Consider the following 15536-nt stretch of genomic DNA (forward strand, 5'->3'; position numbering starts at 1 on the left):
ACAAACCAAGCCCCTCTTTTAGCTTAGATTATCCCCAAAAAGAAATCCCTTTTCTCACCCTCCGGGCGGGTATTAATTAGGATTCTCTATATACTAGCTCTCTAATATGCCTCCCTCCCATACCTTTAACACGGTAAAATCGCGTTTTGAGGCATATTAGAGAGTTAGTATAGTGTTGATATCTTTTGGAAGACACTATATACTAGCTCTCTAATATGCCTCCCTCCCATACCTTTAACACGGTAAAATTGCGTCTGGAGGCATATTAGAGAGTTAGTATATAGAGTGTCGATATATTTTGGAAGACGCTATATACTAGCTCTCTAATATGCCTCCCTCCCATACCTCTAACACGTTAAAATCGCGTCTGGAGGCATATTAGAGAGTTAGTATAATATAGTTGGTCCGGCGCTATATACTAGCTCTCTAATATGCCTCCCTCCCATACCTTTAACACGGTAAAATCGCGTCTGGAGGCATATTAGAGAGCTAGTATATAGACAGTTCACTATCCAATAAATACAATGTTTAACAAGGTTTAATTAATTAATACACAGCAACGCCAATAATTTATTTTTTATGTAACAAGTTTTCGGCATTTTCAGTTAAGTAATATAAATGTTTAACTGTATACTTTATGGTGTCACTCATTTTAGCATAGTCATACTTGGTATTTTATGTTAAAATCCATCACGCATTTTAGCGTAGTCTGTAAGAACTTTTTTTCAGTAAGCTAGGGGGTCTTTTTTTTTTTAACAGAGGCACATTAGAGAAGATGGCCACAAATATCATGCTCAAAAACAACATTTCGGTTTTCAGATCAACTAGATATTTGGAATGCATGTGCCTGAGTATATATACTTACTAAAAAAATAGTTTCAAAGAAATAAAAATTCATCTGCATTGAACAAATGAAAGTTGAATTTTACCTTGATTTTTCATGATGATTTTCTCAACTTTCAAAAATCATACAATTTTTTTAAAAACAATGTTCAATGTTCAATGTTCAATTTATTTCACCGAAAATACATAACATGATAAATATACAAAACAGTTCATTGGTAGGAAAACCAAAAGAGAGCAAAGCTCGTTAAAATTGGCCACCTTGACATTTCATAAATATATAAAAAACATGACTAGAAAGAGAAAAATGTAAGCTTCAAATACATTATTTACTTGCCAATGTACCTTTAATAATACTATTTCTACAGGAGTTTAAACAGAGTGCTCTGTGTACACCTGAAAAAAAGCACAATTAAGAAATTGGCTTCACTAAATGCTCCAATGAGCAGCTGATAGTCACATACCTACTATTTATTACTATGATTTTTTGTAACTAACTGTCACGTAGAACCATGTGCTTCTATTGTTCAATTTGCCATCAAGATTTCATATTGAAACAGTTCTGACCCAGTACAGGATCATGTCAGAAATTAATATTTTGTTCTGGGTCTGATTATTCGGACTATAAAGCAACCTCGAACTACAGAATACGGGGTCAAGGTTCCGAATTTGGAACCATTGACTTTGTCCACGGTCGTAACTTTGATGAAGTACAACTGCGTTAATTTTTGCATATTAAACCATATAAACAATTTTTACGTAGCTTACTTACAGGATTATCAAACGAAAATGCACATTCGTCCTTAAAAACCTTTTCTCCCCCTAAAGGAACACGAATTTTGTCGAGCAAACCGAGCAACCTCTGCGTCGCCATTTTGGAATATAATTCAGTATGCACAAGGAAAAGTTCCTGTCCTGTATATGAGAGCGAACCATTGCGGCAGGTATCATCGCCCTAAATAAAATAGGCTCAGAAGTTGAGCTCCGCCCAATTTTCCTTTACAGCCAATCAAATAGCATGTATCATTCTTTGGTTGCCCCAAGTAGCGAGGTACAAAATATTTGATTGGCTTTTCAATGTTTTGAAAACACTTCCTGTCTTTGCGTTGATCTGAATTGATTTATTTACGCATGATTCATGATTGATCCGAACAATATTTTATTGTTAATTGTACTGTACAAAAACACCACACATTTCTTCTGGAATCGCTGTACACCGTTGGTTTTCTAAAGATCGTGAGTATAATTTATTAAAAATGAAGTCTATAAATGATTGTGACTTTTGAGTACATGTATATCAAAATACCGGTATGATCGGCGCGTTCAGAAAAATTCATAATTATTTTTTGTGCATGTCACTGTCACTGGTCAGTGATGGTGCATGGGAACCGGTGCATGGATGTGTGTGACTTCATCATTCATCATGCATGCATGCATCCATGTCGAAGTGTGTAAAGGAGGATTTCGTGATCTAGGCATAGCATAGGCTAGCATCCTTTTTTTATTCTGACATTTTTGGGAATGTATAAAAACGCATGTACCGTTAATTAATGCACGGCACGCATGATCTGTTTAATATTTTAGGGGTTCATTCATATTTTCAAACGGACAATCAAGGCTTGTCATTGGTTGAAACGCCCTGCCGCTTGCCGCAGCGGCAAGCGCCAGGACAGTCTGACGGGGGCTTAAACGGTTGTTTTATGCCCGAAGAAAATTCAAAACACTGCCGCTCGAATTGTTTTTAAACTTACTAGCGGTCACCCGTCTTTCGCGGTCAGAGTCTTTCGCGGTTGGTAAATTTTGTATATTTTTTGTACATGTAAATGTTTTATTTAATGTGATTAATGGTATGAGAGGAGATTATCATTTAGAAATATAATATTTAGTATCTTTTCCATATAAATCAATGGCTTGAAATTGCAATTAGACCATGATCGAAGTCTTCTTGCCACCATATCATATCCACCGTGACAAGTCTTGCCCCTGTGGGATGCTGGGCCCCGGCCCCTGATATTTAAAATTTTTATGCATTTGTTTATACATTAATTTTTAGCCCATTTTGGACAAATTTGTTACCATTTTAGTCCAACTACCTTGCTGCCCCTGCAAAAGTCCTGGCTACATCACTGAGCAGATGAACACAATTTTATTTACTTCCCTCTTGGGCCCCTATGGTATGCTGGCTACAGATATTTAAGATTTGTATGCATTTGTATGCATTTTGTTGTACTTTTTATTTGTTAGCCCATTTTGGATAAATTTTGTTGTACCTTTTACTTTTTAGCCCATTTGTGACAATTTGCCCCCCCCCCCCATGAAATTTGCCTTCTCCCCCTCTCTCTCTCTGAAAAAGTCCTGGCTACACCACTGTGCAGATGAAACAATTTTATTCACATATCCTTACACTCTGTTTCATATAACATATTAAAATTCAGTGGTTTGATAAGGCATGCAAATAGGCAATTGGATCATATTATAATTAGCACAATTTATAACTACAATACCCTGGATACACCAACAACCCCTATGAGATGTTCATGTTGGCAATCTTGACCTCAGTAAAAACATTATTGATGTGTGACTAATTAGGTGTTCATACACAGTCCCTGGTATTATATAATATTGTGTGATTGCTTAAAAGGGCATTTCGTGATCCACAGCCTCATCCCCCCACTTTTCTTTAAAAAAGTTGAGATTTTTACATCACTGAAAACCTCTTGCTACATAATGTTTATGTACAAAATATTTCTTGCAGATTAATTCGTTTAGCAAAAATATCGTGAAATTTGAATTTCGTTCTGGTGTACCAGAACGAAATTACAACGCATTGTCTATGGAGCAGTGTAAATACACATAATCATGCATAACTCGCGAACGCAAAATCGGAATCAACAGAAATTTTGAGAATAGGTTTTTTTCGTGGATATCTAATGAAAAATGACATAAATAGAGGATGCTAGGATCACAAAATACTCCTTTAAGGTATCTATAATAAATTACTGAGTTTTTCGAATTGGTAAGTTCAGTGACCATGTTGACAAATTGGTTGAATAAACAATAGATGTTAATTTAGTTTCACCTGGTGCAGGGCAATTTGAGGTGCAGTCTCGGAATAATCAAAATAAATGTACAATTTTGTAGAACACTTACTTTCAACATTGTATTTTGCACAGACACTGATTATGCTGCTACCTGTGAGTTACGGGGTGAGCCTTACCATGCTTACCAGACTCGTACCTGCGTTGCTATTAAAAAAGTCACCCATTTTTCTTAACCATCTGTCTCTATGGGACAGGAAATTGTCAAAAGTTGGGGGAATCTTCAAAAGTCACCCATTTGGGCTACTAAATCACAGTTTGGCAACCCTGTTTAATTTGGGTGATTTGGAGACTTTGACCTAATTCACTGATTATGCCGCTAACCTGTGAGTTACGGTGAGCCTAACCAGACTTTTGTACCTGCATTGCTAAAAAGTCACCCATTTTTCTTAACCATCTGTCTCTATGGGACAGGAAATTGTCAAAAGTTGGGGGATCTTAAAAAGTCACCAATTTGGGCTACTAAATCACAGTTTGGCAACCCTGTTTAATTTGGGTGATTTGGAGACTCCTAATTCAATAAACAAACATTTAACTGTTGACAATAGGTTCTAGTTTGAACACTGGCATGTTAATGTTGACAAATTAGTTGAATAAACAATGCATGTTAATTACTCAAGTCAGATTCTCCTGTGTAATGGTATGAGTGACCCAATCTCAGCATTGATCAGATCAGACATAGGATTTGCGGGTGTTCATGTTAAACAGCGTGACTGTATTGTAGTGTATTGTGACTGTTTACTCAGTGTTTAAGGCCGGTCACACTATGACGAATAGGGGTGAGCGACAAGCGGCGTTAAGCTGCGGTTGCAATTTTGAATTTATTATTATTGATATTGATGTTAATATTTTTGATTATTATTGATATAGATATTAAAAGTTAAGATTATTATTTATATTGATTTTACTATTTTTGATTATTATTGATAGGGCCTATTTATATTGGTTTTTTTATATTATTATTGATATGTGTAATATTTTTGATTATTATTGATATTGATGGTAATATTTTTGATTATTATTGATAAAGATATTAATAGTTTTGATTATTATTGATATGTGTAATATTTTTTAATATTATTGATATGTGTAATATTTTTGATTATTATTGATATCGATATTAATATTTGTGATTATTATTGATATAGATATTAATAGTTTAGATTAGCCCAGACAACGTCCGGTTTGGTCGCTAGTCTCCGTTTCCTGCATAGCCTTTCTTTTTTGTCGTTAAACTTTGCCGTCAACATTTTGTGATTTTCACGTTCGTCACCTTTCGTTGCTTATCGTCCATCATAGTGTGACCGGGCCTTTACTCAGTGCTTAGCTCGCAGGTTGCTTGCTAGTGCCTTTGAAACTAATTAACATAATTTGACACCCTTAACGTAAACAAAAACAAAATTGGACGTTTTATTGGGGTGCGGACAACTTTACTCTACATAGCAAAAATCCGTTTTCGAAATAATGTAAAAGCGTAGAAGTTTTTAGCCTTACAAAGTCGCCAAACTCAGTAATTTATTATAGATGTTGATTGTATTATAATTGCTCCGTCATATTTATCTGAACTCCTTTCACATTATGTTCCCACCCGTACGCTTCGATCTGGAAACATGCAACGTCTTCAAGAAAGAAAATCCAACCACACATGGGGTGACAGATCATTTGAAATCGCAGCTCCACGTATGGAATGAACTACCTATTTATATTTAGAACTGCTAAAAATGTAACTGTGTTTTTAAGTTGTTAAAAACTCATCTTATGTCAGAGTCTCAGAGACATTTTGTAATTCTTAAGTTATGTGTCTTATTTTACTTCCAGTTTTCTTTGTCTATTGTTCAGTTTTTGTTTTTTGTTTTACAGCTCAACTTACCGTACTTTTCCTAACCAGACAGTACATGCCAAAATTGTTACTACACCTTTACATTTCATCAAATCTCTTTTTGATGTCTGTCATTTTGAACATCACACTTGAAAGATGTATGCTATGTAGAAACTTTATTTTGCAATTTCATAATTTGCATATTATTAGCATATTTGCAAGAAAAAACATGAAAATCAATAAATACCTATATTTTTCACAATTTCAATATTTTATTAGAAATTAAGCATGTAGGCCGTTTGTTATGACTTGATGAATGAAGCTGTTAAAACAGATTTTGATATTTTTGCTTATTTTTCCTTTTTTGCCCCAAAATGTGTAAAAATCAACATTTTTTGGATGACCTATATAAAATTTTCTTTGAATATTTATCAAATTTTATAATTTAGGAATAATACAGTGCAGAAAAAGATGTCAAAAAAATCTGTTAAACAGATTTCCAATAAATTGTTCCATTTTCCATTTTGGGTTAAATACTCAATTTTCATGCGGGATATTTGAAACATAAAATGAAAACATGTCCATTGCACTTTTTCCTCGAGATGTACTATAATATCAAGGTTACGGATATATTATAATCCCTTCTTATCTTCACTGATCCATCAGATACCTATTGTTATGAATGATCAATGAAAAGGTTCAGAACTGGGCTACTAATGGTCTGTCAAGTACCGGTATCTATAGTTATTTTCATGACTGTGTCAACTCAAAAATCACGCAAGGTCGAATGTAGGAAAAGTATGATCAGTTGAGCTGTAGTGCCTTGAGCGCTCTTCATTGAGTGGATGTTTTGTATATTGTATAAATTATTGCTAGGCTTTTCCATTCCTGTTTTTTCTTTCTTTTGGCTTTTTTGTATGCGCCCTTGCCTTCTCGTTTGCCACCCTAGGCGACCGTCTTACCTGGCGTATTAAATGGTCTAACGTCCCTCGTGGTATGCATACTGTCATGTTTCCATATTTTGTAAATTAATGTTTGCTAGTGTGCGATGCGTAATTCTTCTTTCCCCTGTTATAAGAATAACAGTTAAAGCTGGCATCGTTAGTTTGATCTTGTGTGCTAGTTTGTAATGTTTCCATGTTCCAGGCAGTGTATGATGCGTAAGCCTCTTCCTTTTGTATATGCCCATTTATTTGAATACCGGGGTACTTTGTGATCTGTATTTATTTTTGAGTTCAACTGAATGCATACATCGTGAATACTGGTACGGTAACATGTTTTTTATAAATTTATTAAAATCGACTATGGCGTAGTCTACTCTAGTCTAGCTTCAATGTGGAATTGTGGATGCATCAAAGTCGTTAAAAAACTGCGCAAGCCGAGAGCTACAAAATTCACGTTTATAGTAGGCTTTATAGTTATATACTTGAAAAAAATTGTAAACATCTATTTAAATATGCATAATGTACCGTATTTCATCATTCCATGATGGAAATTGACCATTTCTAAACTATGTGTCTTTGCATGTTACAGGTGAATGCATGATAGATAGCCATAATGGGTACATCTGAAAGTAAGCATATAGATGAATCTCAGAGACTGGACACCAGCCATCCCAGTGAAGACGAAAGTCACATGACACCACCCGTCAACAAACGACTCATGAAACTAACAGATCCACGCTCACCAACAGACGGTGTGGATCGCACACCAATTGTGGCTGAAAAACCAGGCAGCACCGACGACACAAAGACACAAGTATTGAGGATAGATACGCATGCGACGCCCGAGGCAACTGAAGCACCGGATCCTAGATCACCATCTTGTAATGTTGCCCGCACACCACAACCGTTTACTTTTGATGACCCAAGGTCACCGTCTGGAGCTGTAGCCCGTACACCCTTTATACCTCACGAAGACAACCCAGGAGGTAAGGCATGGATTCTCACTAACTCACGAGAAGTGACTTCTTAATTCAATTTACAATTTACTGAGTGTGTACAGTCTGTCCACATAGAAGTACAAACCAAATTTGTGGCATCGGGGGTCGATGCTTTGCGTCACATGTGAAGGCGACGCGTAAAGAGCGTGGTGCGCTCGGCAAATACAAATCGCGCAGCAGTTGGCGCCAAAGAAGCATTGCACTTAAATAATTATTCTCATACCTCCAGTTTCCGAGGTCTATTTACTTTGTACTTCTAAGTGGACAGACTGTAAGGCCAAAAAAAAAAAAAAAGGTTGTCTCACGAACCAGCGCCAAGCATAAGTATGTGAAAGCGATACAGCGCGTTTGTCTCACGCGCTGACCGCCTTTTTAAAGGTTTTTTTTTTCCCGATTTTCCGGTTCCCGATAGTTCGACCAACGTAGTAAAATGAATTCCTCAATGTCAGAAAACCATCGAAAATGTCAGGCAGCGTGTATGCCATTAGTGTTGCAGATAGCCCGTAACCCACACCGTAGCCTCAGTCTCGCTAGTTTCACGCCATCCTTGCAACGGCACGGAGCGTAAAGCCGGCGAAGCAAAGTGGATGCAATATAAAAGGACTTAGCCTACGGAGAACTCTGCGATCGAGTGAAGCCATGTTGTTTTCATAAATTTTTGTATTTTTTGTAACTGTTTTTTAACGAATTTTTTACCGTTTATTTCAACATGATTGTTCGTATTCATATAGTTAAAACAGGGGGACTGTGCTGAGGAATTGGGCACTGCATCGGTGCGCCGATTCGGTTACTCTGAATGCCCTAAAAAATGAGTTGGTGTCGGGGCACCTCTATGGAATCAAATCTCGCTCATACCAACATTTGTATCGTAACTTTGTATTTTGCACTGATTTTTAATAGTGATCAGCTCTAGGAAGGCAAATAAAATACAGTTACAGAATATTAACATTGTAAATTTGTTGCTTCTCTTTCATTGTAAGACCACTTGTAGTTTTCCAATACCTGTCTTGTGATTTTCATTTGTCTCAGGCTAAAAAAAACAAAACAAAAAACAAAAAACGCATTAGCATAGCTTCTAAACCAAAAAAAAAAAAAAAAAAAAAAAAAGCATAGCACTTAGCTTTTTTGGCAAATGTTCGTGAGACAAACCTTTTTTTTTTTTGGCCTAATACTACAATGATTCTCACAATTTAGTCACAAACCAAGTTTAGAAGAATCATACCCGTAAAAATTAGTTACAGACCGTATTTCCTTGAAAAGTCGCCCCCGGGGGGCGTTGCATTTTCCAAAAGGGGCGTATATAATATTAGAGGTCATTTTAGAACGATAATTCCTGTTAAAATCATTGATAAGCTTAAACTCGTACTGAAATGATGAACTTAGGAACGCTGACTTCTGGTTCACTTCTTGGTTTCCGACCAGATTTTCACCAATTATCGATGCCATTATCAACCATGTGTGCAACTCGGTAAGCTTACTACACAAGACGCATGGAAATATTGATCAGCATTTTTTAAACATCTTGGTTGAAAAAAGTGGTGGGGGCATTTAATTGAAGGGGAGCAACTATTCAAGGAAATACGGTACATTGTATATATGCATTAACGAGTTGCTCGGACAAGAACAGTAATTTGTTAAACTTTTTCATATTTTTTTTATTGTGTGTGAAAGTTTCCTGCCTCTAGTCATATAGTCTCTGATTTTGCACATTTTTGACAAATTTTGCTGGCGGAAGCAAAATAATTAATCCACTGTGCAGCCTGCATGTAATAATCGATCAACATCATTATTGTTGTCAGAATCTTGCATCTTGTACCTTTGTACATAACCTTGCTGGCCGATTAATTCACCACTCGGACTCTAGCTCGACTGATATATTCATGTATCATGCTCAATCCATCCATGACACTTAGCACACAATAATTTCCTGTACCATACCGACGCCGAACCTAATTTATCATACTACTAATAGTCATTCTAAATACTGAAATAATTAAGTTTTTAATTGTGTGTGTGCATACTGTAGCGACTGGCTGCTTTGTAACAACATTGCATGGTGTAATTGATTTCATTTTAAACTTCAAGAGTTCTGAGTAGATATAACGTTATACTCATGGACTACTTGTGTGATGCACTCAGCACTTATCACTTTCAAATGTATGTGTGATTATGTCCGAGGATTAAAACAGAAAAAGTACAATAGTACATGAACAGAACCAAAGTACATTTCTATTCTAAGTACATTCATGCTTTGTTGCTGTTTCTTTTGTAGATCCTAGATCCCCTACTCCTGGAATAGATAGGACACCCTTTGTCAAAGGAGAACAAAAAGGTAAATAAAATTTGCATATCTACAGCTCAGTGCCAGAAGTGGGTAAGTGCAATAGCTGCCATGTGTAGATGAGTACAATCTCCAAATGTTCACAAGGCAGCCATTGCACTTGCCCACTTCTGGTACTGTTTTGTGCAGTTGTATATTATGGCTGCATAATAATGTTGTGCAAGACAAGATTTTTTCTACCCTGACCCTAGCATTCAAACTTGTTCTAACAAGATCCAATCTGATCAAATATTACGGTATTTTTGAAAATTAATAATGATTACGAATGCATGCCATACCGCACACACTGAATTGAGCTTGATTGTTAGCTGTTCAATAGGAGCAAAAGTACAGCTAAAAAAAAACACTTTTTTTTCCTGTAAAGTAGCAACATTTCTCTGATTCACCTTGAATAAGAATTTCACTCTCAACAAGTATGCAGAAATATTATTGGTAAATTTAGTTTTACAAGTCCAATAATTTACCTACATTTTACATGTTTCATCTTCCGATCTCCAGATTGTTCAGCTCTTTGCAGTAATTGGTCGTATACATGATTGAGTGAGTTTGTCCCTTCATCACGGTTCACAACGTAGTCCCCCTGTTTTGTGATCCACATTGCTTCTCTGATCCATCTGGTTTGCTTGCAAGAGTCTTTGTCGATTAGTTTGGCTCCCAATCAATAACAAACAATAAAACAACAAAGAAGTATGCACTATGCAGTTTATATTAACCTATTTATAATTTTGTCTCTTTCTCTTTTCCATTCTACCATGGAGTAGAAGCACACAACAGCAGCTTTGAATGCCTTGTAGATGATGCCTCAGTTCAGGAAAACCTGAATTCCAGTAATAATAACATAGACATTGAAGATTCATCGGTAACTGAACCCGACTCTGGTAACGAGTCCCAAAGACTAATTAAGAAGCAGCCGGTAGAGTGCGACTCTGGGCTGACACAAATAGACACCCCTCAGTACGAAGCAGAATTGTCCAAGATGGTGGAGCAGCAGACACTAGATTGTGATGCAGATGACGTAGAGAGTCAAGATAGCCAAGAGGAAGATGAGGTTGCAGGGATTATTTATACAGGTAAGTACATTAATGACTATATCATTGCTATTCTGTCAAAACCTTGCAACCAGCGTTTGAAATAAGCCCTAGATCGCAATTCAATTTGCACCCCAAAATGTGCCTGTTGCGATACAACTTTAAAATAAAGTGTGGTGCAAAATTGCGAAACCACATTGTGCTGACTTTATGTGTTGATTGTCTGAGACTGCAATTCAAATTGCTCTGCACCACATGAAATTGCACCACAATTTTCAAAATGGGGTGCAAAAGTGCACCCCAAGGTAAACAAAAAACAGGTTTTTGCCAGTTTGTGCCACTTTGCCTGCAAAAACTGAACTGTGACTTATCATTACACTAAACGCTTTCTAAAACCAGTGTTACAAAGTGTAACATTTTTAAAATACAATATAGTTTTAAACCATCCAAACCTACATTTCTGAAATGTATTGTTGATTTTTATTTGTTTATTATATTTCCTCTTTTTACATAATTTCAGATGCTTCGGAACACAAGACTAAGACAAAGAAGCATAAGAAGTCACTAAAAGACAAAGTTCAACAAAAATTTCATGGAGGTGCTCCAAGGTAAGTGAACCGTGCTTTGTGTGGGGCCCATGACAGAATAATTTCTATACTAGAAATTTCGATTGAATGAACACAGCCTGACATAGCGTGATGATATTTCGCGTACACTGCGCGATGTACGCCAGTGTGTGCGACTGCATGCACAATGCGGAAGTGAATTCAACTACTTGTGATTGGGTAGTATTTTTAATTATTGTATCCAAGGTCGTGTGTTCGCATTGTAGTTTGAAATATACAATCGCAATTGAGTCAAATACAGAGCTGTGTTCATTCAATTAATATTGGTATTATTTATTATTTAATCTTTCTTTAACCAGTAGTAGGCTTAATTTTTGTACCCAAGTCCAGAAAAGCTCACAAATTTCCTGTTATGCCATATATGAAACACTCCAATTCTTTTAGTTGGATCTAAGTGGCAATAAAATTGAAATTGTGGTATTTAGCAACTTTTTGGGACAAATCCCATTGCAATTAAACTGGGGCCGTGGCTGCACTATGGGAACTTTCATGTAATGGGGTGTTAAAGATCCCACTGAGGTCAAAGGTTAAAGTATTACATCTAAAGAGATATTCCTTCCTGAGTCCTTTCGCCTTCTTGTAGGTAGGTACAAATCGATTTATGTGTACACATGCATTGGACACTACACACAGCACAGTTTTTGCCCCAAATCATGTTTGCAGTCACTATCCCTTACATGTATGTATACCATGCATGTGGTACCCATGACCAGAGCTCAAAGAATTTATATTTTTTATGGGGACTTATTTTTTATAAGTTTTCTTCACCTTACAGCACTCACTCATTTCATTTGTTGACACTTTATTCACCATTTTTACAGGTCACCACTCTCAACAAGGAATCTGCTGAGTGATTCACCAAGCCTTCATATGAGTACTGGAAGCAACTCTGTGATCTATGTGGACAAAGCCAACACCAGGAGAAGGCACACCGCTCCAACCCCAACCAGACTAGTGGGAAGGTATGAGCCCATCTTGGATAAGGAAAATGTCTGATGAAAGCAAAGGCATGCAAATCATTCAAGTGTGTTTTATTATTTTTTTTATGTTGGCCATATTCATGAATCAAATAACGTAAAGATTCGCCTAATGGCGCTATGGGATCACTTGACCTAAATTAAATTTTAGGCACAAACTAAAAGTAAAAATCTTATCAGCAAATAAGGACACAAACCCTTGATTCTTGTTAGATTTCAATGGAAGGAGCTCTCTATTTGTACATGAAATTGTCCCCAAGGCAAAGGAGCCCAGGTGCACCATTAAGCGAATCTTTACGGTATGTGTGCATGGGCCTAGCTTGGGTAATCTAGGTTTGTATAATTGAAGACTGAATTAAAAAGACTAGTTTGCATATGACGTCCTGTCAACCAGGCTAAAATGACGTACTGCACAGGTCAGCAACCAATCACGTCACGCCTTTGCACTGACATCAGAAGCAAACTAGTATTTGTCTTCAATTATAATGTATATTATATGGTAGTATGATTCAATTGACCTTTTTGGTAAATCCCATAAGCCTTTGTGTGTGGACCCGAGATGTCGTCATTTGACGTCACGCCAATGTACACATCGTTTAGCGAACATCAAAACTGCGCATTGGAAGTCAGCATGGCATCAAATAACGACATCTCAGGTCAGGTCTAACCACAATGAATTATGGGATTTACTAAAAAGGTCAATAGATATCCACACAAAAATTATTTCCAAAATTTCAGTTGATTCAGATATTGAATTTGCGAGTTACGCATAATTACATGTATTTGCTGGGCCACATAAATTACTGTGTTGTAATTTTGGCCTGTTGTCAGCCTGAAAATACAGATATGATATCTTTGTAAAACAACTGTGCAAGAAAGCTTATACAAACAATCATGATATAGTCCTGGGTTTGTGATGGTGTAAAAATGTTGACGTTTTTGGAGTAAGTTGGGGGATGAGGATGTGTATTACAAAGTGCCTCTTTAGTGAAAGTTATAATTAAAAGTTGCGTAAAGCGCAAACAATGAATGTGCTGCAAAAATTTCCACTTTTGACATTACTGCATTTTAAGTGCCCAAATTCATTGTGCAAATTGAAAACGATTTGTAAATCTGTTATTATGCTTAATGTGCAAAGCTTCTCCAAGTAAAGGCGTGGTCCAGTGGTTAAGGTCTTTATCTACAGAGGAAAAGTCTGTTAAAAAAATTTGACAAAAATTTTGGAGGATCTTTGAAATCATGTATTTACTATATGTACACGACTACATATGTACATATTATTTATGCAAAGCTTTAATTTTGACAGTGTTATTGTCAATGAAGTTAGCTTAAAGCCATATTATAACATTTGCTGAGGAGGACGCCCTCACTGAATTTTTTTAATTCATTTTTTTACACGATTAAATTGTACTTTATTAAACCAATATAGCCTGCAAAAATCAAGACTCTAGGTGCTGTAGTTTTGTCAAAATCCGAGATTTTGAATAAAACGCCGGATTCGGGCGCTTTATTATTACGATGGAATTATTAGTCGAACGCATACACGATGTTCATAACACAAAAATACGATTACGGCGTGCGGGACGGTGATATACACAACAAAAGGTCGTACTATAACATGACCGAAGGAGTGGTACGTATTGGCGACATGTGCGCTGGTAGTAAATTCCAATTTTCTTTGCTTTGCCGTAGCTGTTCGGCTCAAAAATAAAAGGGGATATATCTGACAGTAATAAGCTAACATTTTATGGCAAAGAAATGCTAATCTATTTTGTTTGAAAATGTTATAATATGGCTTTAACTTTTAAAACCACATCAGTTTTTACTGAACTAGCATGGTAATGCGAGGGTGATGTTCTCGCAAGAAACAATGTGAAACAACAATTTAGCAGGTCTTAAGTCTTAAACTATGATAAGGCCACAGAATTAGTGAAGGAGAACCAGGACTCGACCGCCATCTTGATACAGGCATGGAACAAAAATTTGGGGTATTTAGTTTTCCTCGGAATGTACTTGAGGCAATAGTTGTCGTGCATCGTGGATGATGGGTGCATTTGAGAGACTTACTTGATGCGACCTGCATGCGATACTAAGAGTCCCAAGACGCTTCAGATGAGACGCAGAATTGTTTTCGTTCGTCTCTGGAGACTGTTGGTAATTGTATGTGGCGGTATAGGTTGTCCCTTTCTCTAATTCTGTGGTCTCTACTTAGCTTGAAAGGTAATGTAAGGGTGATAATCCCTGAAGAAATGCATCCGGTTGACCATGACGATTACCGTGAACCACCTTTTCGAGGTGGGTGATACAGGGTGATGTTCTCAGTACAAACAGTGTGAAGCAACAATTTACCAGGTACACAAGAAGTCTTAATATGATAAGGCCACAGAATTAAAAATCAAACCCACCACACAAAAATCGCAGGTCTGATGTGAAAATAGGTTAACGCGGCTGTGTACTCTAGCCATTGTTTCTTTCTCAAAATTGAGTTTTTATGATATGTTTGTACCTTGTTATGTTTTTATAAATACAAGGAATGAAAATCCAGATTTGTAAACTCCAACTGCAATATTTTAAGGATTTTATTTCACTATTCCACTCGTGTTTGAAATTGAAAAGGAAAGAAAATCTGTGTTGTACCAGCAAGGTACACGCAGCAAGAACAACTCATCGCGTTGCGTATCGCGCAATTTGTTAACGCACAAATACGCCGACGCTTATCTGCATCTTGGGCGCATCTTATGGAAACACCACGGAAGCACTGATTTCACAAAAACCTAGTGGTCAAATGGCTCCGTTTTAGCTGATAAAATGTGGGTTTTTTTAATTTCTTTCCCCCGATTTAAATATCAAGTTATGAATGGA

The 15536-nt window shown here is 36.6% G+C and overlaps 2 protein-coding genes across 5 annotated transcripts in view; one reads left to right on the forward strand and one right to left on the reverse strand.

Annotated features, from left to right (window-relative positions):
• LOC140160674 (ubiquitin carboxyl-terminal hydrolase 5-like) overlaps positions 1–1773 on the reverse strand; it is a 56121-nt gene extending 54348 nt beyond the window's left edge. For both annotated transcript variants that reach the window (XM_072183958.1, XM_072183957.1), the window contains exon 1: positions 1616–1773. In XM_072183958.1, the coding sequence (XP_072040059.1) occupies positions 1616–1717 (102 nt within the window). In that variant the 5' untranslated portion in view covers positions 1718–1773. The remainder of the gene's footprint in view (positions 1–1615) is intronic.
• A 230-nt stretch (positions 1774–2003) lies between these two features.
• Positions 2004–15536, forward strand: part of LOC140160676 (uncharacterized) — a 64715-nt gene continuing 51182 nt past the window's right edge. Inside the window, exons 1-6 of one of the 3 annotated variants that reach the window (XR_011860001.1) lie at positions 2004–2079; positions 7294–7690; positions 9975–10034; positions 10805–11113; positions 11592–11679; positions 12519–13804. Coding sequence is in view for 2 of the 3 variants with exons in the window: in XM_072183959.1 (XP_072040060.1) it covers positions 7318–7690; positions 9975–10034; positions 10805–11113; positions 11592–11679; positions 12519–12693 (1005 nt within the window). In the remaining variant the exon portion in view is untranslated. Of the gene's footprint in view, positions 2080–7293; positions 7691–9974; positions 10035–10804; positions 11114–11591; positions 11680–12518; positions 14216–15536 lie in introns of those variants that run through there. The other 2 variants (XM_072183959.1, XM_072183960.1) reach the window with 2 other exon arrangements.

Source organism: Amphiura filiformis, chromosome 9 (genome assembly GCF_039555335.1).
Source record: "Amphiura filiformis chromosome 9, Afil_fr2py, whole genome shotgun sequence".
NCBI classification, from domain to species: Eukaryota; Metazoa; Echinodermata; class Ophiuroidea; order Amphilepidida; family Amphiuridae; genus Amphiura; species Amphiura filiformis.